The sequence below is a fragment of the Dipodomys spectabilis genome, unplaced genomic scaffold, assembly GCF_019054845.1.
Source record: "Dipodomys spectabilis isolate Male_0828 unplaced genomic scaffold, ASM1905484v1 ptg000054l, whole genome shotgun sequence".
In the NCBI taxonomy this organism is placed as follows: Eukaryota; Metazoa; Chordata; class Mammalia; order Rodentia; family Heteromyidae; genus Dipodomys; species Dipodomys spectabilis.
Genome location: NW_024870731.1, coordinates 24,391,147 through 24,412,899, shown reverse-complemented (window position 1 = coordinate 24,412,899; position 21,753 = coordinate 24,391,147). Strand labels below are relative to the sequence as shown.

The following is a 21,753-nucleotide window of genomic DNA, read 5'->3' as shown; positions in this document are numbered from 1 at the left end:
CCAACATCAGCTCCCATCATCCTCTCTGCTGTGGGCAACTGGAAGGTCACTCGGTATAGGACTGGATGTTGAAGGGCAGCCAAAGCCTTGAATGACTACCCCGACCCTCCCAAGTGCGAGCTTCTCTGTATGCCCACTGCAGCTTGGGTCCCTACTTAGAGCCACTTGAATCCTGCCAAGGTTGGCTTTGGGCTTATTGATTCCATGTAGGAGTCTCGGTCCTGAGCACCTTTGACATGGTTGGCTTCCCTCTGGGTGCCCTGGACCACTGGAGGTTTAAAAGACAGTAGCTGCCTGCCTCGGCCTGAGGAGGTATTGACAGGCTTGCTCTTGAAGGAACTAGACAGTAGCTGTGACTGCTTTAGCCTGCACAACCAGGCCTCCGTGTAGTTCTCACACTGTGGGTAGGCTCCACCACACTGGACACTAACAATACAAGAAGATCATTTGGAAGCCAGCAAATTCATAAGGCTGGTTTCCATTGAACAGCTGCCCCAGACTTTATAGGATAATAAAAGGACCGTGGGATATGTGTTTGAGTTCTGTGGGATGTGATGTTCTCCCTGAGAGCTCCAGAGTAACCTATAAACTAGAGTGGAAACAGGATGCCATGATCAGGGACCGGATAAAGGAGTGCAATAGCACACTTATCTCTATGTAACTCACCACCCCACAGCTCAGTGTCTTCAAGCCACAGTCATTTACCTTCATTCGCACATTCGCCAATTGGTTGAAGTTGCTTGATCCATGACAGGCTCATTTGGATGGCTCCGCCTCATGCTATGGCCCTGGCTGGCCTTCACTCCTTGCTGTTGGTCGGGCTGTGGTCTGCTCCACATAGTTCATTCTGTGATCCTGGCTGCAGGGACAGCAGCTACTTAGAGGAAGCTTTGCTCATGATGACAACAGCCCATGAGTGCCAGCCTCAGCACTGAAGTACATCTCAAATCTGTGCTGCCTGACACATCTGTGATGCCCCACTGGCCTAAGAAAACCAACACAGATGGGGGTCAAGGTCAAGCCCAAGCCACTGGGGTAATGTTCTCAGGCCAGGAGGAGCCAAAGTAAGCAGCTACATGGACAAAGTCAACATCAATGGCTCAGAAAGCGAAGGCCTGTCTTGGCAAAGACTGGAGAGAGGGAATCTCACTGAGAGATCATCTCATCTACCCTCAGTGTGAGGGAGCCCAGAGAAGGAAGATAGGGGCATTGGGGATGAGAGGAAGTGTTCCAGTCTCTCAGAAATAGAAGTGAGAGAAAATGAGAGTGAGTGCTTAGCACTGATCCTTTGCCATAGATGACAAGACTTCAAATGCAAATTCGAGATGAAATTGTATTTTGCCCAGGCTGAGAAAACACAGGAATGTAAATGGTTTGCAAAGTATTTGCAAAGTCAGCACCTACGTCGGTGTTTGATCCTAGTTTGGCACTTGGGCTAACTTGGACTTCCTCTTGGAAATGCCGCTGGCAAGTTACTACTGCCAAAGTCTTCATCAAGAAGAGTTACGGAACTAAGATATGGAACCAACCCAGATGCCCCTCAGTAGATGAATGGATCAAGAAAATGTGGTATATATACACAATGGAATTCTATGCCTCCATCAGAAAGAATGACATTGCCCCATTTGTTAGGAAATGGAAAGACTTGGAAAAAATTATATTAAGTGAACTAAGCCAGGCCCAAAGAAACATAGGTCCCATGGTTTCCCTTATTTGCAATATCTAGTATATATATGAGTCAACCAGAAAAGGTCAGATAAGGTGATGTTAGGAAAATGAAACCTAAGATATGTATTTAAATGTTTTTTTTCTTTCATGCATTTGTTTCTAAAGCATTTATAAAATTATTTCTTTGTTGCTTTGTATGTCCCTCCCCCACAGTATAACCCCTGCTTTCACTGAATTTGATGTCAGTGTAATTTGTGGAGGGGAAGGGGAAAAACAAGTCGTTTAAATAAGGATACAGGTGGACCCGTTGGAACCATCAGAAGTACAAGTTGTCATGTTGAAAACAAACTTTACAACTTTGGTGGGGGGGGGGGGGGGAGGATTAGGTGGGGGGGGGCAGGGGGAGGCTGGGAAGGGATGGGAAGGGGAAACAAAGGAGGAGGCTACAATGCTTGATAAGAAATGTACTCACTATCTTGCCCATGTAATTGTAACCCCTCTGTACAGTATTTTCACAATTAAAAAAAAAAGTTACGGAGCAGCTTGCAGAATCCGCCTGGGAAGCATTTTCTCATCTCAAGAAGAGGAAGCTAAGAGAGACGTCCTAGGAACACCCCCACCCCCATTTACAAGGAAGAAAACAGAAGCTGCAAGAGAGTGAGGCAGCTACTCAGGGTCACTTGGGTAACGGGTGGCACAGAAGAGTACGGACTCAAGCTTCCAGACTCCAGAGCCTGGGCCTCTAGTTCCCTGCATGATGCCAGCTGCTTGTTATTGTGATCTCACATCCACATTTACACCCCAAAGCACTCATGTAGACACGAAGTGCTTCTCTAATTGAGTGGGTGGGCAAGCAGATAGAAACATTCTCTCAAGGGTGTTTCAATTCCATAGATATGAAAACAGACCATCACATCCTTAGAAGTAGACTAGCCTGATTGTAAGGTTCTTTCTTAGTGCCCAAGCCTTTCCCACGTCTGACTGAATGATGTCCGGGATATGGTTGAGCTGCATGAAATAATCAGGGGTGTGGCTGGGGGAGGGAAATGAAATAATCAGGGGGGGGGGGGGAATGAAATAACGGGGGGGAGGCTGAGGGGGGGGCTGAAATACTGAGGTGAGGAGTGTAGCTAAGGGGCATGAATACCAGGGGTATGGCAAATGACACAAATATTGTGAGGTGTGGCTGAAGGCTATGAAGTAATAAAGGGTGTGGCAAAGGCTTCTTGGAGCCTTCTCTCTTTTCAAGAGTTTTATTTCCTCCTTTGTCTCCAGCTCTCAGCTCTCCTTGGCATAAAAGGACCTAATTTATAATTCTCTGGCCCAGACCTCTTGACAGCATTGCCCTAGCTAGCTGCACCTAGTATGCACTGGATTTTCTGAATGATACAAGGTGTTCTAAGATAGATGCAGGTTCTAAAGACCGTTAGCAGTAGTGTCTCCCAATCACTTAGAGGAATCACAGGTTGCTACCCCATAATAACCAGCTCAGGTTACACAAGCAATGCTAGGGTAACAGCCAGTGTTGGAAACGCAATTGGAGGTGGCTGCTGAGTCATCAAGAGAGTAAAATCTCAGCAGATTTTTCCATTCTGGCATCTGTTCAGTGAGCACGTCCTTTTCCCTGAGCCTTCTCCATGTAGATGACAAGGGAAAGACACCCAGGGGAAGAGGAGGCAGGAGAAACCCAGATTAGGAAGATGAAGCTATCATTTCCAGTGACAAAAACCTCATCTGCTTTCAATGACAAGGTATTTTTGAACCTCTTCAGGGAAGTCAACACAGACACTTAAAGCAAGTGATGCTAGGTCCTGTCTGTGATTTAGCCTTAAGCAATTCCTCTCAAGACTAGCCTGTGTCTGAGCTGCAACTTTGGAAATTTTCCATTTTACTATTGACCAACTATATTTTCTTCTTCTGATGAGTCAACCTTGGATGAATAATGCAATCCAAACTCTCACAGCTGGAGAGAATCTCAAAATATCCAGGCGGTGCCAGACTTCCGGTTTCCATTCCAGCCAGGCGAGGAGCTCGGAAGTCCTCCTTCCCATTCTCACAGGAGAAAAGGAGAAACGAATTGAAAATCAGCAGCCCTTCTAGATCCGTCAGAAAATTGAGGCTACAGGACATTGGTGATTCAGACAGGAAAATTGAGAGATTCACAGCTGACTGCAGCAGAGGCCTAGTGGTAGATACTACTTCTGGAACCAGAGCCTTTTACTCAATACATTAGCAAAAATTCACCGTCAGCCAAAATTACAGGGCAGACCAAAAGGGTTAAAAAAAACCCCTCAGATTAAAGAGAAAACCAATCAGGTATGGTGGCACACATCTGTAATGTCAGCATTGAGGCAGCAGAGGGAGGAGACTCAAGTTCAAGTCCAGCCTGGGCTACATAGTAATGAGTTCCCATCCAGCCTGTTTCAAAACTCAAAAAGAGAGAGTGTGAAAGAGAGTATAAGCATCAGAATCAGACTCAGATAAGACTAGGATGTTGAAATGATCAGACCAGGAATTTTTAACTAGGATTCATATACTAAAAACACGTCAGTCCCTAAAATTGGGATGATTTCCCTTACAGTTTCTTGACATCATGGTGGTATGAAAACAGCATGCACTCTGTTGAAACTCTTGAAATCTGGAATGTGGATCTTTCCTTGAGCTGGTTATCTTTTCTTGCAATGCTGGGCTACAGCTGTGGGATACAGCTATTGCCCAGGTGGTCACATGATCTTCAGAGCAAACAGCTGACACTCTTCTACAAGATGTGTTCCTGGCTTGTGAGGCTTGATAGTGTGGGGATATTAACTTAGGCTAACTTCAATTTTCTGTGGGTTTGAGGGGACTCAATCCATCACAAGTCACAGGGCATCTGTAAGGAGAAAGTAGACAACGTATAAGAAGAGATGTAATACAAGCAAAGAGAAAACTACTAAAGGACCAAAAGGAAATGGTAAAAGTCAAAATACTCTGGCTCTTGGACAAAATGTATTACACTTCATATACTGGCACTTCCTATTATACAGTAAGCAGTCGGTCTCAGTCAAGGTTATGTAATGAGAAAATAAAGGCTGAGAGTCAAGTCTCCTCTATGTGCGTGATATATTATTTCCTCCAACCTTGATTCTAAAAGCATTTATTAGTAAATGATTTCACTGGTCCCTGTGCTAAGGCACTGAAATACCACAGTGAGCGATTCCCTTGCTCCCAATCCTTAGGAAGTTTGTTGAATAGAATTTTTCTTCTTCAACCATACCAAACAATGTCCATAGATAATCCACGATTGCTAAGTTGCACTTTCAACTCGAATCTCTAGTCTCTATACAGTTCTAATGTGAGTGGAGGAATTCACTGTCCAGTAACTCCATGCACTAAATTCTGGGGGTAAAACAAGGAAGCAAACAGATATACATTCCTGCCCTTGGGAGTTCATATTGTAGCCAAAGAAGACAAACAGGAAAACAAATAAGTAAATCCTAACCAAGCATGCCAGTAATCCCCGTTACTCAGAGATGGAAATAGAAGAATCATGGTACATTGCCAGCCTCAGCAAAAAGGTGCCACCTTCTCTGAAAAATAAACAAAAAGCAAAAAGACTCTGGGGCAAAAGAGGAGCCATTCAGGGGGAAAAAAAATGTCAAGGGAGCAAGCCAAAGCACTCCTCCCATCAACCTCCCAAACAACCCAATTTCTACACAGCGAATGCCTCTGCCTCATAAGAGATAGCTTTTCTGGTACTCCAAAGGCCCTGAATCACACCCTATCAATTAGTTTGCATGAGACACACTGCAGTGGCACAACTTGCAGTTGCATACAGTTGAATGAAAGGCAGGCCAAAAGATTTTAATTCTGGTACCTCGGGGCAGTTATTAACTTTCCCTCTTCGCAACAGGACCACAGCACTTTCATTCCTCAAAATGACACTTCTCCCTTCTTAAAGCCACAGTTAATTTTACTAACAGTACCCATTTAACACCCAGCTCACATTAGCCATCTACCTTGAATAAATGCAAATCCTGTCTCCGTGGCATGAATTATGGCCTTATGCTGAGCATCACCATGGCAACTGATGACACCGCCCCACCACCCCCTGCACCAACCTGCACACGATCCAGTTCTCCAAGGGTCCTTCTGTGCCTAATGTGGATGTATTCTTGGCTTGTTCAGATATGCATTCATAAACATTACTGTTGTCAAAAGGTTTGCAGTGGATATTTACTGTCATTTTGGGAGATCTATTCCCTTTGTGGCAAATGTTGGTTTTTGTGTGTGTGTGTTTTTTTTGTTTTGTTCATGGAGGAAAAATTCTAATGAAAATTACTGTGTATTTGATTAGCAACATTTGTTGATAACATATGGTCCAAGGAGGCTTCTGCAAATAAGAGGCTTTAAATAGTAAACAGAGATGTGTCTGCAATGGAGCAGATGCTCTCTGGAAACACACAGTGCGCGGTTGCTTTACCGTGGATTTCTCCCCGCCCTCAGCTCATTTTCTTCCGAGATCAAAGTATTCACTTTCAGAGCAATGACACTATGCAATAGGTTTGCAGAAATAATATGCTGTGATTTTTTTCTTAAAGTCCGTCGCTACCTCCTGGAATATGAATTACCTGCTACTCCTGTTTATTATTTGATATAAATAATGATGTGGTATGACCCACATCAGCAAGCTCAAGTAGATCTGGAAGCAGCATTTGGATACCACGTGTCTGGAAGTCTCTAATACCCAGACTCAAAGTTTTCAATATACCAAGAGGGCTGGGAAGAGTTTTCATCACAGGATTTAGAAGCAGCAAATTGGATTGCCATGTCTTGAGCTGTCCTTGTAAGTGCCTGTTCTCCGTGATCTCCATGGATGTGCTTGGGTGAGCAAGCGTCTAATGTGCTAATGAAGATAAAATTTGTTCCTTTATGCCAAGCAGGCAATAACCAAGCTCAGCTTCTGCTACAAAGGACCTGAAAGCACATATTTCAGGCTGGTTGGGCATATGCTCAGCCTCACAGCTACTTACCTCTCACACTAGCATGGATGACATCTGCAGAAGGTCCCTACTGAATGAGTATAGTGGTGTGCTAACAAAACTTTATTGATAGGCATCAAAATTGGGATTATAGACCATGTTTCTGCGTCTCAAAGTACCTTTCTTATTTCAGCCACTTAAAAATGTCAAAACTATTCTTAAGCCATACATAGGCAGACAGGCAGCCATATCTGACCCACAGGCTAGAGTTCACCACCCCCTAGTCTAAATTCCTAAAACGGAGATTTAAAAATTTTTTGTGCATTTTGTGTGCATGAAACACTGTTGTTGTGATAGTTCATCTCCTGCATATTCTTTTATTAACCGTCTGGAGTCTTTACTATTCTATTTTTTTCTTTTTGTCTATCATGGGACTTAAACTCTGGGTCTGGCCAATATCCCTCAGCTCTTCAGATTAAGGTGAACACTCTTCCACTTGAGCCACTGTGCCATTTCTGGTTTTCTGGAGGTTTATTGGAGATAAAAGTCTCATGGACATTCCTGTCCAGGCTGGCTTTGAACCTGGATCCTCAGATCTCAGCCTCCTAAGTAGCTACAGGCATGAGCCACCAGCACCTGGCATGTCAGTACTATTCTTATCCCCAATTTGTAGATGGGAAGCTGTGCCCTTGATGGACCCTGATGGTTCACACTGTAATCACAGCTACTTAGAAGCCTGAGACTTGAGGATCATTGTGGAAGTCCATCAGACTCTTAACCTTCAATTAACCACCAAAACTACAGAAGTGAACCCATGGCTCAAGTGGTAGAGTGCTGACCTTGAATTAAAAAATAAAACTGTGTCCCATTCTTTCTTAAGTGTTACCATTTCTACAAGGCTTCACCTGAAAGACAGTGTAAGATACACAAAGGCACAGCCTTCATCTCACTGACTTTTGGATCCACGGCAGCACATAATACAGTGCTTTGCATCTGGAAGACATTCAGTTTCCTCAGTAAAGGGCCAGTTAGAGGTATAAGTTCCACAGCGGTGGAATTAGAGTTTCATCCAGTAGTATATAGTTCTTGTCTGTTAATCAGCTCGGCTGCTCCTGGATTTAATTGTCAACCTTTTATAAAAAGTATTTATTTGGAGCAGACGCACATATCTCAAAACCCATGCTTTTATGTTTGAAGGTATCATGGTAAATGCTGTCATTTCTCTATCATCTCTGGATTATGTGCTTGTGGCTGAAAAGACCAGAATTTGTCCTCACAGCATACTTCCGGTCTGGTGGCACTTTCTAACACTGGAGACTTTGACATCCTCGTTGCTTCCAGCTCTTGGGCTCCTGAGCCAACCATTGTTTGACCTTCAAAGATCGCTGACTGGCTCCTGAGAAGAGCTGAGAGCTGTCATGCCATGTCCTTTGCATGCAGACACTGGGTAAATTAGACAGTTGGTGTGCTCCTAAAAATACCAAGCTCTTATGGAGATGGAAGTCCTCAGCCAGAGTCACAGGCACCAGGCCTCAGAATGGGCCCTTCCTTCCCAGTATATTAAACAAATCTTTACTGTATTCCAGGGGCCCTGCTGGAGGCAGGAGACAGGCTTTTAGAAAATGTTCCCTGCCCTAAGGTGGTCACTATCTAGAAAGGTAGATAGGTTCTCACAAAGGTATTTGCCAAACCAGTAGATAGTACATAGTGTTAAGAGTTTCTGGGAGAAAGGAAAGGCCTCTATTTCAATATATAGTTTCAAGGTCAGACGATCCGAATGTGAAGCCCAGCTCTCTCTGGTGGCCTAAGATCCTGATCCAGCGATCCAAGTTTCTCCATGTATAAAGTGAAGATTAAATGGATTGTATACTTCATAGAGCTGACAGAAGGATTAAATGAGATAATCCACACAGAAAGCACTGAGCCCCAGGCCTGGAAAAACCGTAAGAACTCAATAATTGATGACTATTTTTAGTACACTTGTCAGCTAGCCATACATTGTGAGGATTGGCAGATGCAATGGGATCACAGAAGGACAAGCTGCCCCATTTTACCTCAGCTGTCTTGTGTATAGAGAGACGTTAGAGAGACGTTAGACACTTAACCTTTCCAACCTTTTCAACCTCTGCTTGTAACAAAACTGTCAGCCTCTGGTCTCTGCATATCCAAGTGCAATTATACTTTAGTTCTGGGCAACTTTTAAGAAGTGGCACATCTTGATAGCCACAATCAATTTCTCGGCCAGGGAAAAGACAAAGGCAGAGAGAAGTGCAATGATGAGAAATAGATTCATTTCTCCATATATAGCTCCACCCAAACACCAAGGCTTTTGATGCTTGTTCCACAGGCTAATTTGTCTGTGTCAAATGTGGTAGTCTGTGAAGTATATTGAACGTGTGAAATACATCCAAAGTTAGAAGTCAAAGTGTCCCAAAGTCCCAGCAGTCTTAAAATAGAACTTTCTCTTTGAGCTGCAGAGATAATTTATGTTCACTGGATCAAGACAGGAGAGTTATGGGCAGAATGAAAGAAGGAGGGAAAATGATGCTGTGGTTAAAATTCGGTTGTGGTACTTAGAGGCAAATGCAAGAAGGTATCTTGAGTTGGAAGCCAGACTAGGCTACAGAGTGAGTAAGCAGCAAGCCTGAGCCACAAAGTAAGTCTGAGCTATCTTGAACTAAATATCTAGGAACATTACAGATTGTGGATTAAATTGCTGTTTCTTCCCTGTGTATGATCTGGGAAATATGACCGAACTTCTCTGAACTTTAATTTCTTCATCTGTAACTGTGAGGGTGACAATTAAGACATTGTCATACAATTACAGAGTTTAAAAAGATACAATGCGCATGTGACCGTGTAACACTTTTGAGAGAGAGATTTTTGTACCTGGCACATAGAATTGAAATAACTATTAGCAGTTTTTAATATAAAGAAAGCCAGATGTTTCCCTGGCTAGACAAAGACAATGGATACCTGTTTTTCTTCCCCAAAGAGGAGAGGGACAAGAAACTTTAATTCTCGTAGATGAAGCATTCAGAAGTAGCTTTCATTGAATCCAGTGGCTATGATTCAAAAAGAGAGCAAAAAATTTCATTTTAACTTAGTATTCCACTTAGACTATCTTTATGGACCTGGGACCATGCGGGTGCCCAGGCTCCATGCTCAAGGGGCCTATGTTTCTTTAAATGGTGTTGTTGCTGTCTGAGATTCTTGGTGCTTTTATCTTTGAAGGTGTGTTTTTAAGTAAAGTCCAATGGAAGAAGGAAGCATGCATGTAATGAAGGAAGGAGAAAGAAGATGCTTTTACTAGCGTGTGCCTTTCCTGGCATGATTGTCTGCTTCTTGAGCAAGGAACCCTGTGTTTTTACCTAGCACTGAGCCCTGAGGATACCATAACCTGCCTGATTAGAGTAAAGCTTCTATTTTTGCCTGCTCCACTGGGCCAGGTTACTGTTTAAAAGTCTGATGAGAAACTGGGATTCAGTAGTGACCTAGGAACTGTGGTCAGCCAAGGCTCATTGGGGAAAGCCAAAAGCACAACTGCAGGCCTGGTAGAAAGGAAAAGAACTCAATGTTCAATTGTAGGGTGATTAGCCTAGTCTCCCATGGCTTGAATTCCACCCATGTCAGAGCACTGTCCTGTTCCATAATCTGCATTATGAGCAGAGCATTGTTGGGTGGCAGCAAGAGTTTAGACAGTTTCTGCTGAGCAGACCAAGACACCCTTACAAACCATATCCAAGTCAGTACCATGGGGGTAGAGGAGAGGGGATCTCCTAAAGCACTTGACAGCACAGTAGTAAAGCTTCTCTTTTCAGAACTCTCTGGTTTTCAGCAAGAACTTTTCCCCGTCTCCATGACCAGGCATGATGAAGATCTGAGATTAATGCCACAGTTACTCATAAATAATACATGAATGGTTGCTCTTTTACCAGTGTTGCTAGTCACTAATAATACTTACTGGTGATTATGACAGGATCTGTGGAAATGAAAGGATTTGGGATGTGATCTAACTCAGTCAAACTTCACTGGAATAAAGGAACAAAATCTTGAGTGCTTCCTCAGTTTTCTCTTCTGGGAAGTGGCAGCCATGCTCACTTTCTAATTACTGTGTCTAGGATGAATTGTGATGTCCAGTTTGTTTCCGTCATGCATTGTCAGACACATAGGTGCTTGATGAATGTATGTTGGATGGATAACACAAATACAAGCGTGGACACATGTGGGAAGGGAAGGAAGACAGTCAAAAAGGTACTGGATTCTTATTGAGGCCCAAGTCTGCAGCTATTGAGTCTTTTACAGCTACAGCAAAGCAGACTTATTTTATATTTGAAGGCCATGAGGTGCAGGCCTGTTATTTCACTTGCCTCAAGTCTCACAAGTTGTGACTATGCCAGAATTTGAGCTACAGGGCTCTGGTTTAAGACCCTGTCACATCTGACATTTTGCTGATGTGTTTCTTTCCAGCTGAGGTCCTCCTCCATGTCTGCTCCTTGCTGCTATTGTGACTGTTGTGATCTCTCCAGGTTTTTCTTGCACCCCTGGGTCCCCCTCATCTCCATTGTTCTGGTGTTTTCTCGCCAACTCTCCCTAGATTCCCCCTAGCTTTCATGAATGGAATTTACTTGATGCCATACAAGGAGACTAGAAGTCAGGTTTTCATAATTTACAGAAGAAATTCAAGTAGCTGACAAGCACAGGGTCAAGTCTGAAGCCCACTTGTAGCCAAAGAAAAGTCCAGAGGAGAAGGAGTAGGATACACAGGCTTCAGGCAAGTACTGAAGCCCTTTGGTTTGGACTTTCAACCCCAGATGGTGGAGGAGTGTCTCTGTCAGTCACCCTTTGTTGATAGTATTTGAGGAATGCCTAGCTACTTCAAGCCTTTGAAGTGTTTATTGATGCCCATAGCTCCTCCCACCCACTGTACATTCAGAATCCTTGCTGATGAATGAAGAAATATCTCTCAATGAAATGGAGGTAAAAATAATGTCCAATTCAACTTCAATGATTTAAAACCGTTTTTCAAGGTTTAAAAAAGGGTAACATGTTCACAAGGCATTAACATCAGACTTTAATAAATACATTATAGAAATGGGATCACATAGGCAAATAATTTTTTTAAATCTATAGGTCAAAGAGTACCTATCCATGCATCAGAGTTTCATTCCTATAATCTAGCTACTTAGAATGCTGAGACCCCCCCAGGGTCACAGTTCAAAGCCAGCCTGTGAAACAAAGTCTCTGGGACTCTTATTTCTAATTGATAAGCAAAAAGCTAGGCTGGAGAGATGATTCAAGTTGTACTGTCTTAGCCAAGCACGTACAGATCCTGAATTCCAACTCCAGTATTAGCCAAAAGAAAAAAAAAGTCGTATATCTATACTGTTTTCTAGTCCTGCAAAAGAGCAGGCACTTGGCAATTTGGCATCATTTGTTTTATTCGGCAAATATTTATTGCATGTCTTCCATGTGTCAAGCACTGTGCTAAGTTCTGTGTGTGCAATATAAACAAACAAACAGTCCCTGCACTCCTAGAGCTGACAGAATATTAGTAAACAGACACAAATTACAACCAGTAATCACAGGTTGGTTGATTGCTAGAATACAAAATGAAACAGTATGCTAAAAAGAGTTTAATATTAGAACCCAATTTAGATGTAAAGATGAAAGAGCAGGCTCTCTTTGGAGTTGCATTTGGGCTGGATCTTACAAAAGACAATGGGGGTCGAGTGGCTGCAGAGAAACATTGTCACTGAGGGGACAGGTGTGCAGCAGGCCTAGGTGGCAGATTCAGGAGACCCAAGAACCTGAAGCAGATGAGTGAGAAGGTCCAGCCAAGGATCAGACTGCACTCTGAGTACAATTCTCCATGGGCCATGGCAACATTTGGGGCAGGGGTTCAATGAAGTCCAATGAGCACTTCTAAAAGAGTCCACTGATTGCAAGTACTTCTGGAGGAAGCTGATTCACCTCCATCCCTAATCCCTATCCCAGTGCTAGGTAAAAATCAGTTTCTCTTCTGGAGAAATCCACAAACCAAACTGGAAACAGAGAATGGCATGCTCCCCTTCCTCCTCCCTTTTTCTTTTTGTGGAGTTATTAGGAATTGACTGGAGGATCTTGTGTGTTGTAATCAATTGCTGTATGACTTGGGTCACACCCCTTTCCTTTTGCTTTTAGTTCTTGTCAGACAAGGTCTCCTGCTAACTGCCTTGGGCAGACCTCCTCAGATAATCCTCCTACCTCTGCCTCCCAAGTAAATGCAAAGATAGGCTTGTGCCACCATACCCAGTCTGGGCATTGGCACATTCTTATTGTTAAGCCTTTCAGCCCTCCCCTCCCCAAACTTTAATTGGATGAAGCTCCACTCATTTCTTTCTTCGATTCAGCTTTGAATACCAGTGGATAGATACACCTGCCCAGCCCTACTGCTGAAGTCTCATTTTAAAGTCAGCTCAAACAAAAGAAAGCCTCGTCTCATAATCCAGAACTGCAGTTTCCAAGAACTAGAGACAAAATGAACTAGACCAAGTAAAATATTGGTGATTGCCCTGGAATCATTTGTAGACAAAGCAAACACATTGGAGGTGGGGTGGGGGGAGGGAGTTCTCACTAACGTGATTTTGTGCTAATTCCAAGTGATTCCTGATAGTGCACTGTGAAGACCCTTGGCAACTTTCTAAGCATCTGTCTTGCATTTGCCTAACAAGTTAATTAACACTTTTTGTCACTTTGGCAGCGTTGGAGGGACAGGGAGGGAATGTGACAGCCGGTGCTCCCTTGCTTTAATCCTGAACTCTCTCAGCCTGGGAGGAAGGGAAGAGTTCTCCGTGGCCAAGGTGCACGTGTCTACACTGACCTCTCCGATTCTATCCACAGTTGGGGTACACAGGGTGACTTCTCCACGACCCACGCACTGCCAGCTGTGAAGGTGAAGCTCTTCACAGAAAGTACAGGTGTCCTGGCATTGGAGGACAAGGAGCTTGGGCGGGTGAGTACCTTCCCCCCACACACACCCCCTCTCCCAGCAAGAACCATCCCACAGACCTCCAGAGAGTGAGTATCGCAGGTGCAGCGCCAGTTCCTGCGTCACCAGGACGCAGCATTGCCAAGGGATGAGAGGCCCAGCTTTGAAGTTTAAGTCCTGGGCTCCACTCTATATTTGACCTTTGAGCTTAAGTCTTGTCACATTTGAGCCTCCAGTCCTCCTCCACTACTTAAACTAACAGGAGGAGGTGCCACAGAAAGTAGAGCCAGGGGTCCACCGTGCCACCAGACTGAAACTACTTCAAACAAATATTCGGGGTGCCTTTGAAATGCTTTGCGAATTTGGCTACGTACCTTCCAAACAACATGAACTCAACACAAAGGCAATCAAAGATAAGCATGAGGAAATCAATGGTAAAAAGATACCAGGGTGTCAATGCTCAAAGACCTCAAGAACCAGTGCCGAGCAGCCACCAGAGCAAGAGTCGCCCTGAAGGTGACAGTTGTAGGCTCCAATGTGAAACTGGGCTGTGATGTAGATTCATGAGCCTGAGGACCAGTGAGCTGATTTACTGGGTACACAAACCCAAGTTAAGTTGCCTTTGTTACCCTAGAAACATTAAAAAAACACACACAGTTTGATTTTAAGTATCAGACAGGGTTAGGATCTAGAATGACTTTGTTGGAAGTGGAGCTGTGGCTCAAGTGTTAGAGTTCTAAGCCTTGGGTTAAAGAACTGAGGGACTGTGCCCAGGCCCAGAGTTCAAGCCCCACAACCAAAAAAAAGGAAAAACAATAGAATGATTTTGTTTTAAACAGCTTTTCCATTTCTATTACTATCCAGTAGGACTAATCATCGGATGAATGCAGAAGTGCTCATAGACAGTGGCATCTCATTCTTTATAGGACAATACACATCCCCACCCCACCCATGCAGTGCCAACCCAGACCAGCACCATTTGTTCTCAGAATATCCACAAGGTGATATATACCTATAATCCTAGTTGCTCAGCTCAGGAGGTAGAGGCAAGAGAATCACAAGTTCAATTCAGGCCTGGGAAAAGTTTGAAAGATCTTATCTCAGAAGCAAATACAAATGAGAGAGCTGGGAGCCTGGCACAGTGGTAGAGCTCTTGCCTAGAATGTGTGATCCCCAGCATACCCAACGGGCTGGAACCAAGCCCTTGAGAAGCACTGAGATAATAGAGACATTTCTCCTTGCATCTCCGCTTTTGACCCTGCCCCAAGGAGCCAACGGTGTTTGCAGAGCTCAGACTTGTCATTGGCTTACACAATTTGTTTCCATGGTGCCTACATTGCTTACAATACAATCTGTATTTCTTAACAGGGCCTACCTACAAAGACGTACATGATCCTACTTCTGTGAGCCTCCTCAGCTTCATTTGCTGCCATAGCCTTCATCCACCAGGGTCCAACACTTAAATCAACCAGACTCCTCCCTTCAGAGAGCCTGCTCTAGGCCTGGGGCATTTCCCATCCCCTAGCTCTTCCAGAGGCCTAAGTGTTCTCCTTTAATAAAGGCCATTTTTGTGGGGGAGAACCTTCTCATACCTGCCATTTTTCCTCTTAAGCTGTTATCAGTCTTCTATTCACATCCCCACTGAACTTAATCATCAATGAGATGGAGAGAGAAGAAAGGCAACGTGGCATAGACCTTGGTTTCTATCTTCCCTACTACAGTATAAAAGCCCCTGGGGATAAAAATATATGAACTTTTCTGTTTTCCACTCCCATGCCCAGTACATAGCACACAGACGTCCGTTAACTTTCTTGTGTATTTGTAAACCTATATTACTTGGCTTGCATTACAAAAAAAAAAAAAAAAGACCACAGATTGGGTGGCTTAAACAATAGAAGTATAATTTCTCACAAGTCTGGAGTCTATAAAAGTTCCGAAGACAAAAGAATCAGCAAGGACCCTCTGGTGAGGGCCAGGGCCTGACAGACACAGTCTTCTGTATCTTCACATGGCCATGGGACATGTCTTCCTCCAGTCATAGCAGAGGAGGTCATCCTTAGGATTTTCTTTAACCTTTGTTTCCTCCTAAGGCTCTATCTCCAGATAGTCACATGGGAGGCGGGGGTTTAAATAGCTTCTGTATTTGAAACTTGGGCGTCATGCAATTGGGTCCAGAAGATGATCAACAAGTTCTAGTTCATAATGGTTGTGATATGGTTTTTGGTTTTTTTTTTGCTGCTCACAGTGGGTAAAGCCTCTATAACTCTTCTGGCTTTCACAGCCCTTCTGGCTTCACAGTGAGTAAAGACCACTAAAGTCACAGCCATGTTACAGGCAACATCTGTTTAGCACTGCTGCTGCTCATCAGAAGTCAATGCCTGCCAGTGTTGCAGCTCCACCGTTGGCAGCTGCGGTTGTAGCCTTCTTGGGTTCTTTTCTCAGGAAATGTATTACTAAGAAAAGAATCTCAGTCAAAAGCTATTGCTATTCTTTCTTAAGTGACTTGAGTGTAGGATTTTTGTATTTTTTTTTAATATCCTGTGCTCTGATTGGTTGTCCCTATGCAAATGAGGTATAGGACAACTAACCAATCAGAGAAGACCTCCTGAGTTACTGAGGGTTTCCAGACCTGAAACGGTAGTTCTAGTTAGGTTTTTCTCCTGCACCTTCTACATTTCCCAACTAGAAAGGATGGAGTTAGGGCATTCTATGGTTTTGTGGCTGGGATTTTTTTATACAATTTCCACAGTTGGGTCTCAAGTTTACCAAGCCAAGAAATGTTTTCTCAAATTGCAAAGTGTTCTCCAGGGACCCTGGGCCCTAACTAATCTACTGAACTTTTTAACTAAATCTACCCTTTCTGTTGGATGTGTAATCTATCCTGAAGGCCATGTGATTTTAGCCAAGACTTTTAATACCTCTGAGCCTCTGCTGTACTCTCTAGAGACACATGTGGTGCATATACCTACCAGCAGTAGTAAGCCTCTGCTTCCTGTGCTTTCTTTTTTTTTTAACCCCTTTATATTTCTCTCATTTCCCCAATCTGGTATTTAGAGGCTTGTCCTGGATTGTATTACAAAGCTATAGACCACAAGAGGAGGAGAAAGAAAGATTAAATAAGACTAATTAAAAAGGGGGGAAAAAAAACAAAAAACAGAACAGTGCTTCTCCCAGAAAGAAAGAGCACTGAAAGGAAAGTGCTTATTTTCCTGGAAAAAATATGACAGGTGTTCATTTCTGTCTCTAGAGAAAGAGGGACCCAAGAGGGGACAAAATAGCCTGATTTTCTTTTTTCCTTATACATTTTTTTCCCATGAAAGTGCATGTGAAGAAACATGAGTGGTTCAAGGATTCAGAATACTAGTGTTAGAAAAGACAAGTATGATGGCCAGCCCAGGAATGTTCTGCCTGGGCCCCAAGGTGAAATATACAGGACCCAGAATCCCCAGGAAATTATTTGCAAATGTATAGATGTTGGCACAAGTATACCCCCTGAGGCAGGCTGTTATTACTTACCTTACTGAGCCCACTGAGGCCCAGAGGAGTGAAATAGCTTGCAGGAATGGAGGCCGGTCATCTGGAGGACTGTCTTGTCCACACCACACTGACCCTTGACCCTGCAATGGTGGGGGAGGCCAAGACTTACCCAGCCTCATAGACACATAGTTTGTGGTTAGATATTTTCTCTTCTTTCCTGCTTAGCAAACTTCCACCAACTACAGGGGAGCTAGTCTGCTTGGCCCCAGTACTGTCTGTGTGCCCTCTACTAGCAAAGAGATTGAGAGGACTGAGGTTTGACACCAGTCCTGGAAAAAAGTTTGAGAGATTCTCATCTCAGCAAATAAAAAAAAAAACAGTGACATTCGTCTATCATTCCTGCAAGGCAGAGAGGCATAGCAGGAATCCTATTTAAGGAGGATCATAGTTCAGGCCCAGCCTTGATTAAAAAAACAAAAATACAAGAACCTATTCAAACTATAATTAAAGCAAAAAATGCTGAGGGCATGGCTCAAATGACAGCCCCCACACCCCTGCCTAGCAAGCACGAATCCCTGATTTTAAACCCTAGTACCACCTGTAGATATGGTACGGGAAAAAATTGAATTTTAATAGATACTACTACATTTCCTATATGTCAATTTATATTTCCATAAAGGGCTGAGAGAGTGCCTATTTCCCCATACTCTGGCCAATATTAAAATAGTGCCAAACTTTTATTCAGCAATTATGATTATAGACTTGCTCTGCTCATTCATCTGTGCTGTACACAGAGTGAACAGGCAGAAAATTTTAATCTCACAAAACATACAGGGTGCTGACACAGCCCAGAAATGACAGAGTGTCACACGTGCTAAGTGCCCTGCTTAGTGAAACAATGCCTGGGAAGAAAGCACACTGGGAAGAGCAAAATCCAATCTGTGGGGCAGAGATGCCATCCCCAATGCATGGGGCAAACCAGTAAGAGAAAGAGGTTCAGACCTGTAAACTAGCCAGGAGGCCCCACCTCTGTGCCCAGGTATCAGGCTGTGGGGTTGCTGGATTGCAGCCTGTGGCTGGCTTGCAGCCTGTGGCTGGTGAGGATTATGGTACCTCATCTGCATCCCCACATCAAAGTAGAGCACACATGGCCTTGGCTGTAATGACAGAGTGCTTGATTAGCAGCCTGGAATGTGCAGATGAGGTGTCTGCTGGGCCCAGGGCTCACACACAACCAGAAGGATCCTCATCCCTCAGTGGGGCTGACACATGCAAAGCCCTGCACAGCCCGTCTGAAGCATGGCTTGTCTGGGGACAACGTTAGAAGAAAGTGAGGTGACCTCATCTCTCCCTCCTCTCTGCAGAAGAAGTCTCCCCAGAGAGAGACCATAGAGATGGGGGGAGGGGGAGAGAAATCTTCATGGAACCGGCCAGTAATGAGCTATGGTTATTTGCGTTGAGAATGGACACCATATTGCCAGTGGGAACCGCGCCCAGAATCCATATGGTGAAGTCTGTTAATGAGCTCCTGGTGCCCAGAGTGTGCTCCTGGCTTGACTTTGCCAGGCAGGCAGTGGCAGAAGGAAGCCAACGGCCTTCCTGCCGCTGTGCTAGCCTGGGCTGGTGTTTCTCTTTCTAACTTCTCCCTCCCTAATTTCCTAGTAACCCTCCCCACCCCTGCCCTATTACCTTGCCCCCACCCCAGGCAACCCCAGAAGCTCCCTCCCCTCCATCTCCAAAAGGACTGTGGTACTAGGAGCTGTGTGTAAGAGAGCCCCAGAGGGAAAGGAGAGGTCTCAAGGCAGTGACTCCTGTCTGCCTCACCTGCTTCCAGCACGTATTCATCAGTTGGGTTATTGCAGAGTGAGTTAGATAAGTTTATATACTTAACATAGTTTTCATTAAGTCAGGTCTCACAGAAAGAAACAAAAGGTCTTAAAAAGATTGCCTTCAAAGGGCTGAGAAGTTGGCTCAGTGGTAGAAGCGCTTGCCTTGCATGCCTGAGGCCCTGGGTTCGATTCCTCAGCACCACATAAGCAAAAGGAAAAAAGCCGGAAGTGGTGCTGTGGCCCAAGTGGTGGAGTGCTAGCCTTGAGCTGAAGAGCTGAGGGACAGCGCCCAGGCCCAGAGTTCAGGCCCCACGACCGGACCCAAAAAAAAAAAAAAAAAAAAAAAAAAGATTGCCTTCAAAGAGCTCTGATTCCAAGCTAAAACTAGTACAGATGCAAGCCTGGCACATAAGTGCTGGAGCTGATACCTCACCAACTTGCAGATCTGTCACCACATCATCCTAGCTACTCAAGGTTGAGACTTGGAGGATTACAGTTCAAGGCCAGCTAAGGGAGTATAGTCCTGGAGACTTTATCTCAACTTAATCAGCAAAAAAGATGCTGGTGGCATGGCTTAAGCGGTAGGGTACCAGTGATGAGCCAGAATGCCAGGAGAGAGCACAAGGCTGGTGCTGGCAAAAACAACAAAACCAGCAATGTGAACATTATCAAATCAGACATGCTGTCAGGATGGTAGAAGGTTAAGTTTGATGACTGTGCACCTTACCCCTAAATATATATATATATATATATATGTATATATATATGTATATATATATATATATATATATATATTCACACACACATATACATGTAGATATAGTAGTTTTAAGGAATAGCTGGTAATATTACTTAGCCACACTGACCAAGAAAGAAACTGTCAACTAGATCATTTATATTGCTTAATAGTCTGTAAATGCTATGTAAATCATTGTTATTCTGTTTTGGTTAGGAAATAGTGCCTAGAACGAAGTCTGTTCAATTCATGCAGTTATTTTTTCCCAAATATTTCTATCTTCAGTTGGTTGAATTAATCAATGTGGAGCTTGTGGATATGAGGGTCATATATAGTAGAAAATACGGAGTTTTATTATTAAACTTTTGTCACATCTTTTTAAAGCTTCTATTCCTACATATATATATATATATATATATATATATATATATACACATATATTTTATATTTTTATTTTTGCAGTCCTGGGGCTTGAACTCAGTGCCTGGGCACTGTCTCTGACCTTCTTTTGCTCAAGGCTAGCACTCTACCACTTGAGCCACAGCTCCACTTCTGGCTTTTTCTGATTATGTCATGCTGAGGAATTGAACCCAGGGCTTCATGCTTGTTAGGCAAGCACTCTACCACTAAGCCACATTCCCAGTCCTCTTGAACACACACACACACACACACACACATTGTTTTTGTTTTTTTTTTCAGTCGTGGGGCTTGAACTCTGGGCCTCAGCTCTTCAGCTCAAGGCAAGCTCTCTACCACTTGAGCCACAGCTACACTTCTAGTTTCTGATGGTTAATTGGAGATAAGAGTATCATGGACTTTCCTGCCTAGGCTGGCTTTGAACTGCGATCCTCAGATCTCAGCCTCCTGAGTAGCTATGATTACAGGCGTGAGCCACCGGTGCCTGGCTTGCATATATTTTTATACATGTAATAAATTTATATGAATCCAAGGTAAGCAAATAGAATATAAAATGACTTCTCATTAATGTTGGCCTAATTGCTCAAAAATATTTTACCAAAGTAGAACATTTTCAAAAACTTGGGTAGCCACCGGTCTGAAAACTGAAGCCTTCCCATCAAGACACACTTGACTTTAAGAAAAACATACACATTTGCTTTCATTGTAGAAATAAGAGCTAATAGAAAGAAAGGTTAGGCCCAGAATGAGAAAGGGTAGAAGATTGGCACACATGAAGGATGTAAAAGTGGACTGGATTTTGCCACCATCTTCCTAGAACTTCTGTTCTCTGTTGAAGAGGAGAGCCATATGCCTCCATCCTCCAAGTGTGGGCCAAGCATAAGGTGGGCTATAGTAAGGCTAATGCAGCTTCTAAAAGGCCTGAGTGTGTTCCCCTTAGATTCTGGATCTCTCCTGGCTCCCTCCATTGGGAAACAAGACCCAGGGAAGGAACCCACCTTCCCTGTATCTGGAAGAAGATGGCGCTTTGGAAACAGCCAGAGTAGCATGCAACAAACCAGAGGGCACTGCCAAGGCAGAAGCCAAGACGAGCAAGTGCAGCTTTTGTTGTGCCTGTATTTAGAGCACATATTCTTAGGTTGGGTAATTTTCCAGCTATTTTACTACTCCTAGAATGCATGCTACTCCATGTGACTTCTGAGAGTTCTTTGGTCACAAAATGAAGATGTGAATTGTCCAGGTCATCCACTTCTATGAGAGCTAAGGTTTGAGACCTACATCAAAGTTCCATCTCTGGAGCTGGGAAGGTGGCTCAGTGGTAGAGCGCTTGCCTTGCATGCATGAGGCCTGGGTTCGATTCCTCAGCACCACATAAGCAGAAAAAGCCGGAAATGGCGTTGTTGCTCAAGTGGTAAGGTGCTAGCCTTGAGCTGAAGAGATGAGGGACAGCACCCAGACCCAGAGTTCAGGCCCATCGACCGACAGATAGAAAAAAAAAAAAAAGTTTCATCTCTGACCTGCTGCTGAAAGGCATTTTCCAAGAATCGGTGCTCCTTTAGTTCTGTGGGCCTCCTTCTGTGTCAGGGCAAAGTTGGATGGTGTGTTACACTTCCAGCCCAGTGACTGGGCTGATACATGGCCCTAAGCAAGTCTCTTCCTTTTGCTTTACATCTCACTTTTTCCATCCATTTTCCC

The 21,753-nt window shown here is 43.9% G+C and overlaps 1 protein-coding gene across 10 annotated transcripts in view; it reads left to right on the top strand.

Moving 5' to 3' along the window:
- Cadps (calcium dependent secretion activator) overlaps positions 1-21,753 on the top strand; it is a 445,968-nt gene that overhangs the window by 250,419 nt on the left and 173,796 nt on the right. For all 10 annotated transcript variants that reach the window (XM_042679880.1, XM_042679874.1, XM_042679881.1 and 7 more), the window contains exon 7: positions 13,512-13,623. In XM_042679880.1, the coding sequence (XP_042535814.1) occupies positions 13,512-13,623 (112 nt within the window). The remainder of the gene's footprint in view (positions 1-13,511; positions 13,624-21,753) is intronic.